The sequence below is a fragment of the Anabrus simplex genome, chromosome 3 (assembly GCF_040414725.1).
Source record: "Anabrus simplex isolate iqAnaSimp1 chromosome 3, ASM4041472v1, whole genome shotgun sequence".
NCBI lineage: Eukaryota > Metazoa > Arthropoda > Insecta > Orthoptera > Tettigoniidae > Anabrus > Anabrus simplex.
Window position 1 is genome coordinate 128,837,343 of NC_090267.1, and position 22,345 is coordinate 128,859,687.

At 37.2% G+C, this 22,345-nt stretch overlaps 1 protein-coding gene across 2 annotated transcripts in view; it reads right to left on the reverse strand.

Moving 5' to 3' along the window:
- Positions 1–22,345, reverse strand: part of LOC136866055 (protein mesh) — a 164,209-nt gene that overhangs the window by 34,982 nt on the left and 106,882 nt on the right. For both annotated transcript variants that reach the window (XM_067142694.2, XM_067142692.2), the window contains exons 12-17: positions 21,608–21,755; positions 17,355–17,543; positions 16,184–16,321; positions 11,887–12,023; positions 10,158–10,293; positions 5,213–5,354 (exon numbers count right to left, since the gene is read on the reverse strand). In XM_067142694.2, coding sequence (XP_066998795.2) covers positions 5,213–5,354; positions 10,158–10,293; positions 11,887–12,023; positions 16,184–16,321; positions 17,355–17,543; positions 21,608–21,755 — 890 coding nt within the window. The remainder of the gene's footprint in view (positions 1–5,212; positions 5,355–10,157; positions 10,294–11,886; positions 12,024–16,183; positions 16,322–17,354; positions 17,544–21,607; positions 21,756–22,345) is intronic.

Genomic DNA, 22,345 nt, shown 5'->3' on the forward strand with positions numbered 1-22,345 from the left:
GGAGCAGGGAATCCTTCTGCTCATGAAACAGTGGGATAGTTGTACTCAGGCCTATGGTGAGTACTTTCGGAGAGACTGATTACCTCGGATCGAGTAGGGGTATTTCAGTCGCCTTGACAAAGAATACTGCAATGTATTCGAAACGTCGGCAAACTGTACGTGATGTGCGTACAAGTACAACATGGTTCAACCCGGAAATTAAATTAAATAATTCTTCACGCCGTGGAAGCTTCACTTCTAAGATATCCAATATTATCTTCAAATTTTGTTGCCATTTCAGTAGGTTTTCATGATGGGGAAAATTGTGAAGCAGTGTGGGATGCGCAAAGGCATGAGACATTCTTCACCTGAATAATACTGGAGCTGTATCACTAGTCCTAGAAAATTAAATGATTATAATATGCAGCACCTTCACCCATTTCCACCATTTGCTTTTTGTGTTTTTACTCAAACCAAGATGCGCAACATCATATTGATTACTTTCAAAATTTTCTGATTCCTTGCCGCTTTTCTCGGATTTGCCATTGTCACCGTCTTCACTACCCCAGTAAATAATTCTTCACAATTTGACATTTTTGACTCACTTTTGCTCTTGCTTGAGTTCAGAATTTCAAAAATATATCTTGCAACACTCGTCTTGCATTGGATGTAGACAGGCGTGATGGGGATCCACTCTCAATGTCTAATGGAACGTGAACTAGTTAAAATAACAGACCACAGTCTTCTTTGTGAGAAACTGCAATTCTGCAATGGTATATAACATGTCGTGCCATCTCGTAGCAAAATACCTGAAATATGCACTCAAATCTGATCAAGATCTGCGGCTCTGTCATACAGATGGTAGCCATGTGTGTGTATGCTTTGTTCTGTGAGCTATAACACTGTGGGTACATGTCGGTGAACATGTTTAGGTAAGAGATGTTCTCAGAAAATACGATATGGGACCTTAAATTACTCTGCTTAAATGTCATAGTTAACACATGTTCAATGTCTTGGGAATGACAAAACTTTTGAAAGAAATAGAGAAGCTAATCTGTTTATGACACCCCCTTACTTGAAAAGAAATCCCTTTAGTAGGCTGGCATAGTAGGTGGTTTGGATTTATTTTCCCCTAATATTTAAAAGAGGGAAGGGAGAGTTGGCAGTCAGATAGCAGGCCATAAAATCCTCAGCTGCCAATCGATTCTTGGTTGCCAAGACATCGCCAAGCAATTATTGAGATAAAATAAATTTTTATATAAGTTTTGAAACAAACTATGTTAAGAAGTTTTTGGATGTGGATGGTATTCTCATTATCAGTTTCTTTTTTTTTATTAAGTTACTTTACGTTGCACCAACACAGATAGGTCTTGTGACAATGATGGGATAGGATATGGCTAGGAGTGGGAAAGAAGCAGCCGTGGCCTTAATTAATGTGCATTTGCCTAGCGTGAAGATGGGAAACCAAGGAAAACCATTTTCGGGGCTGCCAACAGTGGGATTTGAATCCACAATCTCCTGAATGTAAGCTCACAGCTGTGCACCCCTAACCACATGGCCAACTCTTTTGGTCACTGTAAAATATATCAGGATAGTTTTAATGCACAGTAAAACCTCGTTAATTCGAAGTCGTTGGGACTAAAAAATCAGACTTCGAATTACGTGATTTCGAATTAACCGCCAATTTCCAATTCAGAAGTACCAACCCTTGCCGCGTTACAAAATATTCTAAGGCCCGTTACTGCATGCATTTAATCTTGATTCACAGTTTATACCTTTCAGTGAAAATGAAAACCTACAACCTGTTATCCAGTCATTGACCGGGTCAGGGATGGAATGAATGAAGCATATATAGGCTGTTTTTACAATGGGGTCGCCACTCCCAAGGTGATTTATTAATGAGTGATAAATGCTATGAAATGATAATGGAGAGTGTTGCTGGAATGAAAGATGACAGGGAAAACCGGAGTACCCGGAGAAAAACCTGTCCTGCCTCCGCTTTGTCCAGCACAAATCTCACATGGAGTCACCGGGATTTGAACCACGGTATCCAGCGGTGAGAGGCCGACGCGCTGCCGTCTGAGCCACGGAGGCTCCCTATACCTTTCAAATGCCATGGAAAAAGAACTATTTCCAAAATGTATCCAAGAAGGTGCATTTACAGTATTCAAATAATACACTCAGACATCTCACTGGCAAACATAACCTCACGCAACGAAAGAAAGAAAAAAAAGCACGATTCAAAGACGAGGAGAAATCTATGCTCGCTCCCATGTGCAAGTGCTTTATTAATTGGATTACTATACTGTATGCATTTTAGATGCCTTGTATTTACACAGAATGTACCCGATGCCCTTAAAATCGAACTTTCCTATGACTCTATCCTTGTACGATTTCCCGCCATGGCACTTCTCTCGTACTTCAGAAATGTAAACACTTGCCGCGTCACGAAGTATTCTAAGACCCATTAATACATGCAGTCACCTCGATTCACAGTTTAAACCTTTCAAAAGCCATGGGAAAAACTATTTCCGAAATGTATCCAAGAAGGTGCATTTACAATGTTCAAATAATGCACTTGGATAAATCACTGACAAACATAACCTCACGCAACGAAAGAAAAAAAATCACACAATTCAAAGACGAGGATAAATCATGCCGGTTCCCAAGTGCAAATGCATTATTTTTTGGATTTTTTTTTACTGTTTGCATTTTTATTATAGATGCTTTGTACTGGCATGGAAAGTGCCCGACGCTCTTAAAACATTGTGGCTTATCGAAGTTTCCTATGACGAGGGAATAAAGTACCTTGCTTCCATGCGCATTGCAACGCACTACTATGACCTCCATCCCTCATACTGTATGATTTCCTGGCTGGCAATTTCTCCTTTAAAACAATAAGACCATTTGGGCTCGCATTAAAATAAAGCAATGCAGTTTCACCGGCAATGTCAATATTGTTCGGTGCCTACGAATTTATTATATTTGCCACGTTTTTTCGTCAACTGTCGGCATCGCCAGTGTTCGCAGATTCTGTTTTCCCGCACACTGCATGTTGCATGATATTACGGCGTTCCTTAAAAGGTTGAACACACAAGAATTCTGATTTCATTCAACTTAGCAATCATGAAGCACACTGTAGACCCACCAAAGTGAGTGTAAGTGCGGAAAGCTACCCCTCCACGTTCCGGAACGCGTGTTCTATTATGACGCGGAGCGGATAAATTTCGAGTTGAAATTACTCTGTAACATACTATTGTTTTAAAATGTAAAGGCAGTTTCGAATTAAAAGTCTGAATTTCGGTAATGGGTCCAACATTGTACTTCAAATTACGAATTATCCGTATTTCGAATTAAACAATTGAAATAACATGCAAAACTGTATCTCATGTTTCCGGGAACGAGAGCTTCTTCGAATTAGGCGGGATTTTGAATTAACCGATTTCGAATTATCGATGTTCTATTGTATTTTAAAAAGTAATGGGATGTCATCCTGCTCCACCTCAATCACTGCAGATAGGATTACACATAAAGGGTAGACACACTAACAGGGTCATAGTGGGAAATTGGATCAATATAAAAGGGAAGAAAAAGGCAAACAAATACATACAAACATATGTTTTCTTTTACTGTTAATCTTGTTTGTCTTGTGAAGTAAGGAGTATGAATTTTCAAAATCAGTATGCAAACATTAGATTTTGTCAGCATTATGGTAAAAGCACCTTCAGAGACTTTCATGATGCTTACGTCAATGAGTAGTGACTGACAAGATCAAGATATGCTCGAGTGGTATCACCAGTTTAGAGAGGGCTAATTGACAATAATGAGCAGTCTGGTTGACCTGTGATTGTGCAGAATTATGACATCATTAATTGTGTGGTGCAGCATATTTGCCATAATCATAATCAATCCACTGAAGACATTGCTTATGCTGCTCAAGTATCACGAGCATCTGCCATTGCATTTTGATTGAGGATACTAACATGCACTGTTCATGGTCCCCCATCACTTTACTTCCAAACACAAGGAGGAATAGAAGCAGACATTAGGGAAGTTAATCAAGAAAGCCAACAACAAACCAATGCTTTTGAACAGATTAACAACAGGTAATGAAATATGAAGCAATTTAGTCAAAATTTGCTTCTCCAAAGAAAATCCATCAGGTTTGAATGGAGTCCATCTGTCATAAGCAGCTTGAGATGTGATGAAGTGGGCAGTGTATTTTCTTCATAACAGTGTGTTGGCGTATTGGTTCTTACTGGTCTCCCAATTTCTCACCAAACATCCATTTCTCTACTTCAATATTCCATCTATTCACCCAGCTTAGCTCTCTGTGACTTAATTCCTTACAGAAATGATAGGAGATTTTGAATCAACAAATGAGGTAAAACCAACATTACAAGAGGTATTACAGGAGCGTCCTAAAGATGACTGCCAGAAGAACTTCCACAAGCTTGAGCAATGCTGGCAAATGTGTTCACTCAACCAAGACAATGACCATACTTTGAAGGTGGTTGTGCATAGGATACTCAGTACATAAAATAGTGTACTAAAGACAAAAGGCTAAAAGGAAGAATAGGAAAATACACTATATGTAAACACAATGGCAATCTTGTAATGCAAAGGGACCAATGGAGAGGGGAGAGAAAATAAACCTGTCTGTTTGTGTTTTGATATTGCATATTACAATATACATTAAATGACAGGTCAATTATATAGCGAACAATGGAAAGAAGAATAGTAACTTAGATTTCACTAGAACAATTTTCCTTCATTACTAACATACAGTACGCACTTTAAATGTTGTCATAGTGTACACATCACAACTTCCATATTACAACTGTTTCTCAAAAGGACTACAGTCCCCTTGTAATTTTATTTTAATTTTAAAAATTGTAAGTTATTGTTAACATCAATGCATTTTACCTAAAAGTTAACATTAATTCATTCCTATAAAAGGAGGAATTTCTGTTACGATGAACAATAGCAAATTTGCAAATATAATAGACATTTGAATTGAAATGTTATTCATGAAAGCAAAAATACTGAATATTACAGTTGTTTGTCACTTTGAAATGGCAGCTGATAAGTGTCTATAATTCCCCATCATATCTAACATGATTCAATAATAATGGAAAGCCAGTCGATTGTGAGGTTAAGCTACCCTTATATTTTGTTCAGTTTGTTCTCTTTCATCCTATGAAATGACTGCTATATACATGTCATTACAAACCTGTTATAGGGTACAATTTCTGTGGCGTACTTCTTCCATTCTGCTACAAACGTCCTGTTTCCATAGTAGCTTGCTGTTCTCATATATTCACGACTGAACAGTGCAGAACCAATGTCAGGATTCTCTCTATCTTCCAGCATCCCTGTAAAGAACATGTAGCGAGTTCTAGTCCAGATTATTATATATATGATGTGTTCAAAATACTGTACATACAATGCAGCTGCCTCTATGGATCAGTGGTAGAGTGTCAAAACTCTCAGACAAGTTATGTAGGCCAGACTGGCAGGAATTTTAACATCCGATACCTCAAATACACTAATGCATTAAAGCCTAACAGATATTCCATGATGGGACAGCACATGGCAGATTCCAAACATAATATTCCAAATACTGAACAGCACCTTCAAGTGCTTGAAATTATACAGAAATGATCCCTGCTCCACATTACCGAAGATTGTTTCATATTTTTAGATCAACAGGTGAATCCAAACTATAATTTACTGTAAATAAATCAACAGAAAAACAAACATATTGTTTAAGTCAACTGATCCTTCATCACAAAAGAATATCACAGGAAACTCGTAAATCAGCATAACAAACTACCACACCTCCATATTGCGTCTTTTCTGCTACCATACCCAGACATTGCCCCACCTCCTTGTCCCATTCTCCCTTCAAATCTACACAGCAATAAGCCTCGCACAGAGGAGAATAAACAGTTCACATTCAACATCTCTGACAACAGATCAACATAGGCGAAGGGGAGTAAATGCAGACAGAAAGACTAACTAATTTGTTTTAGAATAACACTGTCACACACTTAACTTAATTTTTCTTTTGTTACAGGCATCCACTTTTCTTCTTCAACCTGCATTCATAACATAGTCGTTCAACTCCTTCTGATATCCAATTTCTACACAGCTTTATAATAGATTGTATAGGAGTATGTGCAATTGTTAAATACCTATTTATTAACAAGGAACTTCTTCACAATATATTATTAATACATCAACTTTAGTTGTTTAAGAACACTACTAGACCAACAAACAATTCAAAAAGACCAACACATTTTCCATAGATGTGAATGTGAGAACACCCCTTTAATTAGAGAAAATATTTTCACAACAAGATGAACAATAAATCGCAAGAAACATGTTATGGACACATCAGTGTTTAACATTTCTGTCAAGTATTCAGTGTTAATGACAAAACAAAATATTATTGAGTGAATCTTTAAAGAATTTTAGTGTTATGTTGACCGGGCGAGTTGGCCGTGCTCGTAGAGGCGCGCGGCTGTGAGCTTGCATCCGGGAGATAGTAGGTTCGAATCCCACTATCGGCAGCCCTGAAGATGGTTTTCCGTGGTTTCCCATTTTCACACCAGGCAAATGCTGGGGCTGTACCTTAATTAAGGCCACGGCCGCTTCCTTCCAACTCCTAGGCCTTTCCTATCCCATCGTCGCCATAAGACCTATCTGTGTCGGTGCGACGTAAAGCCCCTAGCAAAAAAAAAAAAAAAAAAAAAAAGTGTTATGTTGTTTGTATGTACTGTGTGCTATTTATACATTTTTTCAGTTTGTGTATGTTAGCTGAAAATGGTCCTATGTAGAGACCAAAACTATCCTGAAATAATGAAACAGGCTAATTAATACAGTACAACATATAGTGTTGATTAGGTGGAAATCCTTTAAGGGACCTTCAATGAAATTAGACACTCCAGTCCTCATTGTAGCCAACCAGAAGTTGTTTTTGCAGTTCCATACAGTCTTAAGATTTTATCTTCTACAGGTGAAGTCTTGCTGTACCTAGAATTTCTTCCAAGGCATCTGATGTACAAGGGAAACTTTTCCTGGATTTTAGTCCCAAATGGGGCAATAGGTGCCCAAATATTAGCCTTAACTTGTTAGTAGTCTGCAGTACCTTCCCTGTGAATGTTTTGAGATGGGATGCCAATATGGAAGTATAAATTATCCACAGGAGTCAGTTTTAGGCAGCCTGTAATCATCATGCATGGTTCATTAAAACTGGATCCACACTTCTAGTATGATGCAATGTATACCATATGGGGCAGGCATTTTCTGCAGCAGAATATTATTTCTAGCATTGATTTTCTGCTTGCTGTTACAGCAGGGTGTGCAAAGGTAAGAGAACAGTCCAACATGACTCTTACATATCTTGGAGTGAAGCACTGTTCAGTATAGGTACCACTCCAAAAAACTACTAGTTCCCTCTATACCTCCCTATTCCTGAGATGAAGAGCACAGACTTGTGGTTTCCATGGATTAGGACCTGCCAAGGCCTATTTCCACATTGTCGGTGGTTGCGCCTGGATGGCCAGGGTGTGGTCATCAATGTAAATAAAGCTAACTTACTTGTTTTGTGAGGAAGTAACTGGTCCTTTGTGAAGATGTTTGGATGTATTTGGGGCAAGTACACTTCCTAGCAGTAGCCCATTTTTCTGAGTTTTCTATTTGCTTAATTGGACTTGGAATTCACTGAAGAACCTGCAATTCAGGAGCAGGGTGGAAATGATCCTGGTGAAATTAAGATTTTTGGTGATATATAGATCTTGTGTAGCTGTGTTTGTGTGTTAACCTTTCAAGTGGTACATTTCTTTTGAGTAGCTACTAACACAGTGGCACATTCTCCATAAGGTACTGGGAAGTAACATATAGTGAGATAGATACTCTTGTGTAGTGTAGTATTTTTATTAGGTTCAAAAAGTATAGAATATGTATCAAGCTGTCAAAAATGATCATAGTACGAAGGGCAAGGTATCTGGCTCGCTGAGGAAAGCAACGGGAACTTATGGTGAGATACTTTTAATTGGCTAGGTATTTTCATCAGATTAAAAACAAAACAAAGTCTCACTTTCAAGCTATTAAAATTATTACAGTGCCAGGGCAAGGAAAGAGAATCTGACTCAGTGAGGAAAGCAACAGGAAACCTACAATAACATAACATCTAGAGACACATCGCTTTTGGGTGTGTACACACTTTGGAATCTGCTATTCAAGTGGTCTAGAATAGGTTTCAGTTTGTAGAGTTTCTTCGGACCACATGTGGCTTCATCATATGCTTCGTTATTGACAAAGTGTAAGAATTTGAGAAGGAGATGAAATGTTCTTTCAGAGAACAGCTCCAAAAATATTGGGGTCTCTAGTATCTGTCTACGAGAGAAGAAGCTCTTGTTGTCAGGTAGCTGATGAATGCCTTTCAAGAGAAAAATGCAAGTAAAGTCATAATTTCATCTTTATTCGTGTCAGTCCTCTGATTCACTCTCGAATACAGTTTCAAGGTTGGTGTGCTTTCTAAAAACTGTTGAGCATACCGGTTGGTTTCCCTATTATTAATTCCACTGATTCAGGAGTGAAAAACAATTGAAAATATTCTAGCGGATTATTTATGCTTTCAATTTGTACATTTAGTCCAGGTTGCGCCGTAAATGTAAATCTCAGCCATTCACATCCTACCCTTGCCCATATACTGAGCTGAATATCACCGCTAGTGCTACCATCACGTTCACTTGAGTCGCTTTCACCATTGCACTCGCTAACTCCTGACATAATTAGTCTCACTATCAGATGACACATCACGTCGCTTTCACCATTGCACTCGCTAACTCCTGACATAATTAGTCTCACTATCAGATGACACATCACTCTCCGAATTGTCACAGTGTAATAAATCAAACCGTTTTTCTTCCCGCAGACATTTCTGAGTTCTGCTTGCAACTGCTATAATGCAATATCTACCTGCCTCAACAGCCTGGCGGCTGGTACTAGCGCGGAACGAAAACATTTCGCCCGGTCACGTGGTTTTAGGAGAATGCTGCTGTAGGGGCTAAGCTTGAAACTAACATACACGCACAAAGGAAAGCGATCTCGGATCCTAAGAAAGAATAAGTCGTCATACCCATCGCCAAAAGACATTTACAATGTGACGACGGAATATTCCATCATGGCCACTTATGAAGCCATCCGGCTATGACGATTTATTCCGTCATTACCGAGTGAAAGGTTGACTGTATAATAAACACCACTCAATTTGATGAAGGGTACTCTTGTTACCTTGAAACTCATCCTTGATGTGTTGGCCAAGAATAAGAACCTGCACTGCATAACTCTTACCTGCCTTGAAGCGTGCTTGCTATAGAATGATAAGGTGGTCTACAAACATAATCAGTCTGTTAGAAAGCAGACCTGCACAGGAGAGACAGTTGTCTGTAGTTTTTTGGATTGCTGTGATGTTTACCCAGTTTTAATATGGTTATGACAGGAGCTTTCCTCCATATCTTTGAGATCTGAAACATCCACAGACAGTCATTGAAAAGTTCGAACAACCATTCTTTTGTTGCCACTATAATGTCGTCTAGCCCATCAACTCTGCCAGGTTTATGTCTCTGCAAGTTCAGTTGTTTCTTCACCTTTTCCCCACAGGTTTCCACAACAATCTCCTTACTTTGTCTTCATGGTTTGTTTTGCCATTCAATAAAAGTTAATGTGTACTTTAATTAGTTGACACATCTGAATGTGCAGAACCTAAGGTAGGATCTCAGCTGAGCTGCTTTAAGAGTCTCTGTGCCTTCTAGCTACTCTGGGACATATCTAAATAACCCATTAACTTCATCCAGCTCTCTCTTTTTGAGAAAACTATTATTGAAATATGTATATTGCTTGAATTGTTTCTTCACACAATAAATTTAGTTGGAATAATATATATTCTCCAGCTAAACTATTAATTCTAAAGCCTGGCCTTGGATATAATTGAATATTTTATTGTAATTAAGGAAAGGAGGGCTCAAAATTAATCTATTATTGAAATACATTCCAAACGTCTATGGGGCCAACATCACTAAAGGTGAATAATTCATATCATTAATTAAGGTTTAATGATTGATTAATGGCATTTAAGTAATCTATTCATTCATGCTTTTTATACTTACAGTACAGTCCAAAGCTTTTGTGAATACTTTCAAAACTGTTGACATTGAGATCAGGTACAACTTTCTGGCCATTGGGAAGGGTCAATTCATCCATCAGATCAAAGCTCCAGTTGCCAAATAAGCCTCGAGTTTGATTCTAAAATTAATACCATGCAGTGAAATTTCTAATAAACAGTTCAGTAAAATTGTGTTCAAAATACATTTCCCTAATGTGCATATTTGTTGAAATATGCGTCTCTAAATTAATTGCAGTTACGAGCCCTAGAGTTCAACTGTCACTATGGTTTGGAGTGGTGTGACCAGAATGTTTATGTCAAAAAGCAGTTATGAAGAAAATGGGCTTCACATGTGACTGTACACTGAAAGAAATAAAAACTCATAATTGCATATAAAATATGTTTTAATATCCTGCTTAAAAAGCATATGCATCATGGCTTTCCATCATATTATAATTGATCAATTTTTTCAAGATAAGGTACCATAAACAATTTAATAATTCCTAACAAGTATATTATAGACATCAACAACCTGCTGAATATGAACTTGTGGCTTCTAAATCAAGAACATCAGTGTTAACTTTGTATCTATCAGAAGACATTATATCTTGCAAGAGCTTTGAATTGCTTAATAGCAGATTGTAGAATTCCTAACATTTGTTAAGAAGGAAGCCATGCTTTTCAGTGTCAGCTTAGTTTAAATGTAAACTTAAAATATTTCCAGTCTGCTGAACACACAATTTCAATATAAATTTTACACTATAACATACCTGTAAAAAGCCACATTAATAAACAAGGAATAAAACACACAGTATTAAACAAAGAATAACATGTTCTGTTCTTAAAAAGAACATCAGATTCTATCAAGTCACATTCAAATTTTGGAAATATTTCTGTTTATTTCTGTCCAAACACCTATGAATTTGAAATTTAGAACTTATCTCATGAAACCTTGCTTTGTCACCACTCCAGCCTACAGTGCGAGGAGTTCAAAGAACCCCTGCTCCAACAAAAACAATGTGTGTGTGTGTGTGTGTGTGTGTGTGTGTGTGTGTGTGTGTGTGTGTGTGTGTGGTTTTTTTTTTCTTTTTGAGATAAAGCAATTCTTTTATATATTAAAGAAATTTGTCATTACCTTTTTGGTCATAGTAATTCTCTACAGCTACTTGAATGGGAAACAACTGAACCAAGACAGAGCATTTCTGAGATGATTCCCCATTCTTTGAAGATGTCTGGGATGGCTTATGTTTTGGCTCTGTTTTCAGTTATTGTTTTGGTGTTGTTTATGTTAAGCTGTGTCCCATTCGAGCACTCACATTTTTGACACAAGTAATAAGCTCAGTCATTTCCATCTCACTGGTGGCAATGAATGCAGTATCATCTACATAACGTAGGTTGGATATCGGTATCTTCTTACCACTAACAGGGAATATCCCATTTGATTCTTCCTCACATGATGTACTTCATCACAGATATTAAAGAGCACCAGTGAAAGTATATAGCATTGTTAGCATCTGAAGGAAAATTATTATGGTTTGTACTGTTTAACCATAAATGGATTCTGTCAGTAATTCATATACCTTACAAGTGAAATGTGCTTGTTTAACAATGCATGAGGTTGAAGGTTAACCTGCTCCCACAAGCCTATCACACTCTGCTCTCAACTGATTTTACTAATGCTGAATATAGGGTACTGAATAGAATTATAGAAATGGTAATGAGAATATACTCACAATGAAACTCCATGGGAGATAAACTCTAGCTGTCATGTATCCTTTATTCTCCACCACTTCCACTCCAGCACCTGATTGGAACATGATCACCACTTGGGACTGGTCCAGAATGTATGTTGGAGTATACACTGTAACCCCTGTATTATACAAGAAAGTAAGAAAACATTTATAATTGTACCAGTATGACTACATTATGTAATAGTTTTATTAAATTTAATCTATAAGTTATATAAAATAAGAGTTTTGTCTGCACATTGCTCAGAATTTAAAAGGAATGGTATTTCTGTATCAGTCATGTCCACAGTAACAAAGAAATGCACTTTTTACTTTTGCTAATTTCTGTCTGTCTGTCTGTCTATCTGTCTGTCTGTCTGTCTGTCTGTCTGTCTGTCTGTCTGTCTGTCTGTCTGTCTGTCTGTCTGTCTGTCTGTAAGTAGGATGTATGTATCTACAGTACATGCATCACGAGAAAACAGCTCAAGAGAACAAGATAATTTTATGAAAATCAGTATGTAGAGTTGAGAAATGAGCCACTACGATCTAGGCTATAAATCATTTTATTCATACTGGGTGAAATGGTAGTTTAGGGGAAGGCCTAAAATGTAATTCTCAAATATTTATGTTATTAGTGGTCCTATCGATAAATTCTACATAACTAAAGTAACATAGAATTAAATTTCTGATCATTTATGTCTTATAGGTTTTTACCATACCAGCTATAATAGAGATATTCATGAATTTGTATTTTTGTTGCCAAGACCAAATCAGCGCTCAGCCACGAGAAAATGGAAAAACAGAATTTAATGAAAATCGGTACATAAGAATCAGGAATAAGAAACTACAGTCTAAGCTATAAACAATTTTATTCACCCTGAATGATATGGTAGTTTAGGGGAAGGTGCCTAAAATTTTTGTTTTAAATACCTATGTTATTGGTCCTATTGAAAAGTATTACATACCAAAAGTTATAGAGAATAGAATTTCTGACCATTTATGTTTTATTCAGTTTTACCATACTGACTATGATAAGAGTGGTATTTCAGAGTCGGAAGAGGCCTACAATATCGAAAGCTCATAAAATTGATCAACAGTAACATTACATTGACCATTGTTTATTGTGATATTCTTTGTCTCTTATGCTGCCACTCATCTCCAATAGATGGGACTACTGCTGCTTACCGAGTGTAATAGCCTACCTGAATATTGGTGGGAAATAGCTGGGGAAGTAGATAACTTCTTCTTTAGCATGCCATTTCTCTGAGTTCATACATTTTTTTATACTGCTGGTACATAACACACTGCTTCATCACAGTATTCCAGCAATTCGATCCCTACTCTGACGTGCTGATTGGAATGAACAGTGTGCACACTTAATGGAATAATGGCAGAGGCTCACTTATGACCTGGTCTAGAATTACAATTTTGGCCTATTCCAAATTATAGCACCACAATTCACTAAATAACTCAAAATTCAACCCTGAAAAGAGCCGTTTCTCACGAAAAGCTTCTTCCTCTTCACTTTTATTAAGTTCTACATTCATTTTATTCCAATTTAGCAGCAAAGAGGGGGCTTCTCCTCTGGCTTGGAGGAAGAAATTGCCTCCAAATCAGATCATTTTTTCTCCCCCGCCAGTGTAGTGAATTGAGATTTTCCGACTCATCACATACTCTTATTAAACAGATGAGTTTTTGCCCTAGGACTCTATGACATGTGCTGCAGGAGATATATATTTGACCTAATGCAATTTTATTGACAAAATTTGTGGTACAACCTGTACCGCACATATCGACTTGCACAAGATTCGAGATGTTTCCTAACAAGCGTCCAATTAAACGTTTTAATTTGATTGGGTTAGATTAATCGGAAGGTAACTCCTGTGCGCTCATTGGTCATTAATTTTGCTGTGGCATTTCTGGTGCACCATTCGGCACGAGCTACCTTCAGGAAGCGCATTGCCGGGTGGTTGGATTTCCGTCTTTGGCATCGTGTAGAGTGGACGTGTTGTTCTGGAGCTGTGGCTTCTCTTGGAGTAAGCAAAACTTAAATTTCCTAATGTAACTATTTTATTTTATTTCACCTTTTTAAAATTTGTCACAGGAGTTTGCCCGTCGATTTTTCTACCAATAATCAATTTTCATTTACAATGTTGTAAAAGAAATCTTACATCCGTTTTCATGTTGCCACGAGGCAAGCCTTTTATAACCTTTTGTAACAAAATCAAATTGTTTATTAAGCTTGGCCTCAGTAGGTCTGTTTCCTTTTCATTTTCTTTTGACATGTATATTGGTGAAGGTGGTCGCTTTACATTAAAAGTATTTTACGTGAAATTTTAGTACTGATGAGATTGTAAAACTGCAACTTAATTATTTCAGAGTTTTCTTTTCTATTTCGTATTTGATGTTAAAGCTAGTGTTCACTATTTACTTTTTATATGTGTTTATAAGAAATAAGTATTTACGATAAGTAGATATTAACTAAATTGTACCTTGTTTGAAGTTTCAGCCACAACCCTCATAGGGTTCGCTGATGACAATGTAGAATTCTGTAGCGAAGCACAGGGACATCAGTTAGTAACTATATAAATTTAGAGGACTAAGATCATGGTGACTCAAGAATACTTAGATGTAAAGATTCAAATTTATAATGAAGAAATAAAAGTGGCTATGAATTAAATCTTCCTTGGTTCTAAAATTAACAGTGAAGGTGACTGCACCCCAGAAGTCAAGCAGTGAATGGGATGACCAGCTTGAAAAATATCTGAAAAAGCGTAGAAATCAGTAGGAGAACCCAATGCAGGCTGGTCATTGCCACTGTTATCCCTATAACCTCTTATGGCTGTGAGACATAGATCCTGAAGAAACCTGACAGGAGATGGATCAATGCATTTGAACTCTGTGCTGACAACATCTGTTGCAAAAACCGTGAACAGCCAGAAAGCGTAATAAGAACATTTTGGACCAAGTCATGTCAAAAGTCTCCTTGGAAGGGAGTATCGTGAAATAAAAGCTTTCTTACATTATACTTTGGCCACATAATAAGGACCTCACTTGAAAAGAATGTCATGCTCAGAATGGTGGGTGGGAAAAGAGGAATTGGAAGGCCAAGATTACATTGGTTAAATGGTGGCAAAGGGGATGCTTACTGAACCGAGAGAAGCTGCCCAGAATAGAGCTGAATGGTTACAATTGACCGTGTGTGTGTGAGTGTGTGTGTGTAGTTACAGGGGTATTGAGGACAACACAAACACCCAGTCGCAAAGCCAAAGGAATTAACCATTTAAAATTAAAATCCCCGACCCAACCAGGAATCGAACCCAGGGTCTTCTGAACCAGAGACCACTCGACTGACCATTCATCCAAGGGGCCAGACTCTCAAATGGCCAAGATATATACCTAATAGGAATGGATAGAACAAGAATACAGAAGCCCACGTGGCTCAGGCGGCAGCCTGTTGGCCTCTCACTGCTGGGTTCTGTGGTTCAAATCCCGGTCACTCAATGTGAGATTTGTGCTGATCAAAGGGGAGGCAGGACAGGTTTTTCTCCGGGCACTTCGCTTTCCCTGTCATCTTTCATTCCAGCAACACTCTCCATAATCATTTCATTTCATCTGTCAGTCAGAGGAGTGCGACAAACCTTGGCAGCCAGCACAATTCCTATCCTCGCCACAAGATGGGGGCTTCATTCATTTCATCCCTGACCCGGTCCATGACTGGAAAACAGGTTGTAGGTTTCCATTGATCATTCATAACAAGAATACAATGTACCTCCAGACAAACTTGATGTAAGGACCAGCAGGCTAGGAAGAGATTCAACAAGTGATTTTTTTTTTTGCTGGGGGCTTTACGTCGCACTGACAACAAGTGATGAACACATCAGGAATATACCTAGATATAATGGCCAAATGGGAAAGTTATAAAGTAGAAAATTATATTAATGTTATTGATTTTATGTCCCACTATCCACTGTTCTTTCAGAGTTGCCAAGGTGCTAGAATTTTTTAACATGCCAGTAAATCTACTGACACAAGGCTCATGTATTTGAGCACCTTCAAATACCATCGGACTGACCCAGGGTTGAACTTGCTAACTTGGGCTCAGAAAGCCAGCGCCTTAACCATCTCAGCCATTCAGGCTGACTAGAAAATTAGAAGGAAGTGCATCATCAGTAACATTTTATAAGAAAATAATTCTTGTTTGTTCATTCTCTTTCCATGTGGATGCAACCATACCAAAATTTGTTCTATCAGATAGAAGAAACAATATTAATTAACATCCAAAAATTACACATATAAATACCTCTGAAATGTTGAATTTTAAGCGATGGACGATCAAAGTAGACCCTCTTATTATCTGCAATGACATCTAGACGATAACGCCACTGGGCATGCGAAGGTCGAAGCCTGACTTCAATAGTGGAAGACATATTACCACGAGCTGTAAAGAGTGAAAAGTGATGTTATTTTAATGTAAAAATTTGTCTGAAATCTGCGTAAATTAGTGCAAGCTATTTTCAGTGAATCTTTTGAGTGTTTATTTGTTACCATAATCATGATCTAAATTTGTTCTCTATAAAGCTCATTTTTGAAAATGCTGTTTCACTAAAAGCACACAAAACTTGAATAACAACTGCTGAAAAATAACATCATAAACTATGACAGATATTTGTCTTTAATCACTGTGATATTTAAAATAGTATGATAGTATAATGACAAAACCAATAATTTTCCAAAATCTCAGTTTATTCACTGTTTCACCAGTTCATATTTGGACTGGTGTCCACCAATATTGGTGATTATGTGTCTACTTGATTTATTTATTTACATTTTATGGGCACCATTGGAACACTTTTGTCAATTTTATAAAAAGGGTTTTTCATTTTTTTGCTAGCCCAGTACTACACTTTTTTTCTTCGTGCGATATCACCGGTCCCATTGACCTTGACTGTCTGTAGCTGATATTAAAAGAAAAAACTTTTTTTTTGGGGGGGGGGGTAATATTTGTTCAAAATATTGAATATGAAAACAGAAAATTTGACAAACTGAAAACTTGAATTTTGTAAATTTTTCAGCTAATAATATCTTATAGTGAACAAGATGGTAGTGTACTCTATTTTTTTAAAAAAACTATTTGTTTTATGCTGCGCCAATACAGAGAGGTCCTATGGTGGTGAAGGTCCTAGGGCTGGTGTGAAAATGGGAAACCATGTAAATCCATCTTTACGGCTACCAACAGTAGAGTTAAACCTACTATCTTCTGAATGCAAGCCGATTGCTATATGATATAAACCATGCATCCATTCCCTCAGTGTAATATTCCCTCTTTTAGATGCTTATGAATATTTATTTTCTCTATTCAGACACATACACATATGAAGTTCACTACATGCAATAAGTCATGGTAGCATAGTGCACAGTATGGCATTATCTTATAGTATTACCAAATACAGCTGAAATGTATAAGTACAGACCTGCAATAGCTGTGAGGAGTGTGGCAGGAACTTTCCCGTAACGGTTTTCTGGCACTTGCTCAAAGCGAGCCTGAACATCCAGCTTTGCCTTGGCAGTGTCAGCATGCAGCAGAACGAATTCTCCCTTTCCATTGAAAGTGTATTCAAAGCCATCAAATGTTATAATATGAGGATCTCCAAACACAGTAGCTGTAAAGGTAGAAACATTTTGAAAATAAATATAATCAATTCTAATATGAATAGAATTATCTAGGAACCCTTAAGATTGACTTCTTATAAATCTGATAGTCTGCCATAAGAATACTTTCAACGGCCATGTTTTCTGTATGTACTGACGTAAATTAAGTTATGTGTATAACTGTAAACAATTTTTCATGTGTTAGAGGATAGGTTATACATTTAAAATTAATCATGTGTTAAATTGTTTTCCTATCACCTGTGTTTTTTTTCCTTGGTGAAGGTGGTTGTTTCACATTTTCAATTTGTAATTTTCTTTGAATATTGACCCACTCTGCACAGTGGAACCATTTGGAAGTATTTTCCATGAAGACTAGTACCTGCAGATTGTATTTCATTTCATCAAGGTTTATATTTCTTATGCTATTGGTAGTGTTCTTTATTTCTTTTTCTTTGATGTTTTTTTTTTTTTTAATTTACAAAATAGGTATTAACTATAAGCAGGTATTAACCAAATTATACTTTGGTCGAAGTTTTGGTCACAAAAGTCCTTTGATCCATAACCTTGTAGGGTTCCTTCCGCTGTCCACATCCTGTGTGTAGTTGTCATGTTTTTTTTACCTTGTTTAATTTTGATTTTATGATATGTTTTTAATGATTCCAATGTTTTAAAATTAATGTTTCAAATGTTCTTTCTTTCATAATTGTTATGTTAGCCCTCAACCGCTGCTACAAAATTAGTTATCTGAAAGCATCAATGACTAATTTGAAAACTACTGATTGAAATTTATTCAGATGTTTGTCAAACTTCATGTCATATCATCAAGTTTTATGCCTAGCCGACAGGCTATACTCCTCGCTCATCTGGTGCGAAATGTGACACAGTCATCATGGAGGTGTAAAAGGTGTGGAGTATAAGGGGGTACAGGTTGCAACTAGGTCAGGCACTGAGTGCTTGCAACAAGCAGAAATGCACCATTGTACACCTCCATGGAGACTGCATCACGCTTCCTACCAGACAAGTGAGGACAGTGCATGGAGCTAAGCCTTTTGCTAGGCCTAAAAATTGATGATATAACATGAAGTTTGACAAACATATGAATAGAATTTGATCAGCAGTTCCAAAATTTTCCATGAATACTTTCAGGTAACTAATTTAGAATAATCCTGTATATACACAGTATATTTTGAGAATTATGAGATTGCATTTGCGATGAGTAAAAATATATGTAAGTGTAGTCAGTGATAGTAGTGGTGGTGTTATATTTAACTACATTGCTGCACCTACGTCAATACATACATACACACATACATCCATACATCCATACATACATACACACACACACATACACACATACATACATACTGTACCAGGAAGGCATAGGCCCTGACACATCAGTATTATAAAATCTTTAATCATGAAAGAATGGCTGGGTTGCGACATCTGGAACAGCTGTACGAGGGAAGGTTCTCATCTCTACTGCTCCATGTTAGTGTGAGGGAGACAGCAAGAGAGGCGAACAAGGTCTAGTGACGTCAGCGCCACATGTATCTCACCTCCCCGTGGAAACATCTAGAAATGATTTTTATAACTTCTCAACGGCTTAACAGATAAATATGAGACAGACACCAACTTGTAGCCCATATTTCAAATGTACAATGATGAAAATTTGAGTTCAATCCGCCTAGTAGTTTAAAAGATATGGCGAGTAGAAGTTTGGAATGCATAACCACCCCTCTGTCACCTGACCCAGTGAGCTTGCTTCCAGCAGGATATAAATACGGTAGGTCAATGACTCAAGGGTACAGTCAGTTGAAATCTACGACTCGATCATGACTAGACGTCATACTGCTCCATTGCGCTTCGCGAGAGATGTGAGAGTCATATTCTAGAACTTTGAATTTGTGCGAGATCGTAGTAAGTGAAACTTCAACCGCGTCGTGGACATGTCAGATATTATAAAGTTCTATTAAACTGAGTTTTCGTCATATAAGAGTTAAGGATTTCTTGAACAAGTGTTCTTGCAATATAGACTGTGCATTGAGGTAAAACTGAGAATACCAGCGTTTAATTTACCATTTGACAGTATTATGGACTTTGTTAATTTTTCATATATTTGAACTCTGTCGTGATCATTTACAGTGACAAGCCTATTAGGAAATTGTGCATGACAAACTGAACTTTCAATTTATGACAATTTCATTAATTTTGAGATGCATTTCTTATATACAATTATGATTGTGAACTATTTGAAATAATATTCCACTCAAATATTCAGTAATTTATAGGACTGAATGTGCCTATTTATCATGTATTTCCTCGAATGTTCGATTAGTGCCGTAAGAAGAGAACTGAATGTTAAGGACATTTTATGGCGATATTAGGTCACACGAACCCTTATTATGCAAACTCATTCATAAAAACCCCTTAAGCAGTGAATACTAAGATTCAAGAGACTGTAATAGAAGTGACATTAATTGCACTTACTTGAGTATTTCATGGACTGTGATAGTTACTCTAATATTGATTTTACGACATAATCAGTGATTATTATGAACTGTGTTAGTGTCTAAATTTACGTCTTATAAACTGTGTAGTGAAAGACTGTGCTTTTGACTTTAAAAACAACCTCATTTTCTTACCACACTAACTTGACTCATAACTTGAACTGTAACATAGACTGTGCTATTCTAAGTCACGTATTTAATGCCATAGTATGAAAGTGCGAGTACAAACTGTGGTAATTAATAGTCCTACAACTTGCTGTATAGTGCCAATTGAACTTTCCCATGTTTCAACATTTCTTTAAAAAAAAACCCACCAGAAATCTTGGCGAAGAGTCGTGATATCACATAACGTAGAACGTCATATCCAGCGTGGGATTAATCGTGGTATGTTCGAGGGATATTCGTGGTATCCAGTGAAGGATTAATCGTGGTTTCTACAAGGGATTAAAACATGGTGTCTTTGTGGGATGGAACATGGTGCTGAGTTTGAGTTCAGGCTGTTCGCTGCAGAAGTTCCAGTCACCAAGCTACAGAGCCGTACTTCATCCATTCTTATGAGCAGATCAAAGGTGATGTAAGTGTATTTTACATTTTCTTGAGTGAGTAATTACACTTAGACACTAACTGACCTTTTAATGAAGCACTCCATCATTCAACAGTGCTACATTCATCAAATAAAAAGTGTTTCGTAATTCTTGACCTGTGAACTTTAATTCTACTGCTTGTAAGATTGTAGGAGATCATTCAACAAGACTTCAGGTCTTATTTAAAGGAACTTTAGGTTTCTCTTTGAAGTTAGTGTTAACTGAAGTCATTTTACAATAACTTAGATGAACTTTAGGGCTTGTCATATAACAAGTGCACAACTTGTATAATTGGTTTAGATGAACTGTAGGATTTTTTCAGCAAGTGATTGAAAATATTGAATTTGAACTATAGAATCGCTAAATCAAGTGAAAGTTAATATTATGTTTAATAATTTTAGAAAGATTTTAGGTTTGCATCACAAGTGAGGCTTAATTTCTTTGCAATCTAAAATCTTGGTAAATCAACAACTGGTTGAATGAAGTTATTTTAAATTTGAGTCTCTATGAGAGATCCTAAATGAACCGTAGGGTGTATTGAGATCTCAGGAAACTGGTATTTATTTTGAACAATATTAACATCGAGTGGATGTATCAGAATATAACAGCGCATATTTTTCATTTTTTTAATTGCATTCTGAAGAGATCAATTGAAATTTAATTTTGATAAATCAGAAGCAGGGTGATTTACTTCAGATTATCAATAAATATTGTCAAAAATTTTCATTACCATCTATTATTCGCCCTGTGAAATCATCCTTCTCTGTACCTGCTCCAATAGTAACCGCACACAACCTGAGATCCTTCCCATGCTCTTACCCAATAATCATTTCCCGCTACAAAAAACAAAACAAAAAACAAAAAAGCCACACGCGCACACACACGCACACACACAGAATAGTAATCATAATTGTAATTAATCAGTTTTTTCTATATATAATAGCGTAAGCAGTGATGACAGCCATTACATCCACACCGACTTACCAACATAAGGTGCCTGGTACGCTACACAGTCCTGACTTGGTCTCCTTTCAAATCTGTATGTCTCACAACCCACTGCTTGTTCCTCTTGCCAGAGACAACATTGGTAGAAAGGGATCATGTCGTGGAACCAATGAGATAGTGTTGGGACCTATGAAGAGAGTTTAGTAAGACTCAGCAACAACTTATTTTTGGCAGAAAATATAAATTAATTAACAGAGTTGTTCAGAGTTTGTTGCTGAAAATGGTCAGGCAGAAAGCAGGGTAAAACTTAAAACTAGGTATTCATTAAACTGAACGTTTGCCACCGATTACAGCGGTGTATGACACACTGCCTGTGGTATCTAGTAAAACAATGGAAGAACATCATGGGAAATACATTGTGAGCATTACTTACTTCAGTGCATTGTTCCCACTGTGAAATTTGACAGACATGGCATTATGAAGTTGGCCTGTTTTTTATGGTTTTGTCTTAGTCCTCTGATTTTAGTTCCTCAAACCATAAGTGAAATTTATCAGGAACCTGGATAATTCTATGCTACACAGCCTGTGGCAACAAATTGGAACTAGCCCTTCTCATTTTCAACATGACAATGCTCCCATTCATAAAGTGAAGTCCATAACCAAACACTTTTTTTTGCTAGCGGCTTTACGTCGCACCGACACAGATAGGTCTTATGGCGACGATGGGATAGGAAAGGCCTAGGAGTTGGAAGGAAGCGGCCGTGGCCTTAATTAAGG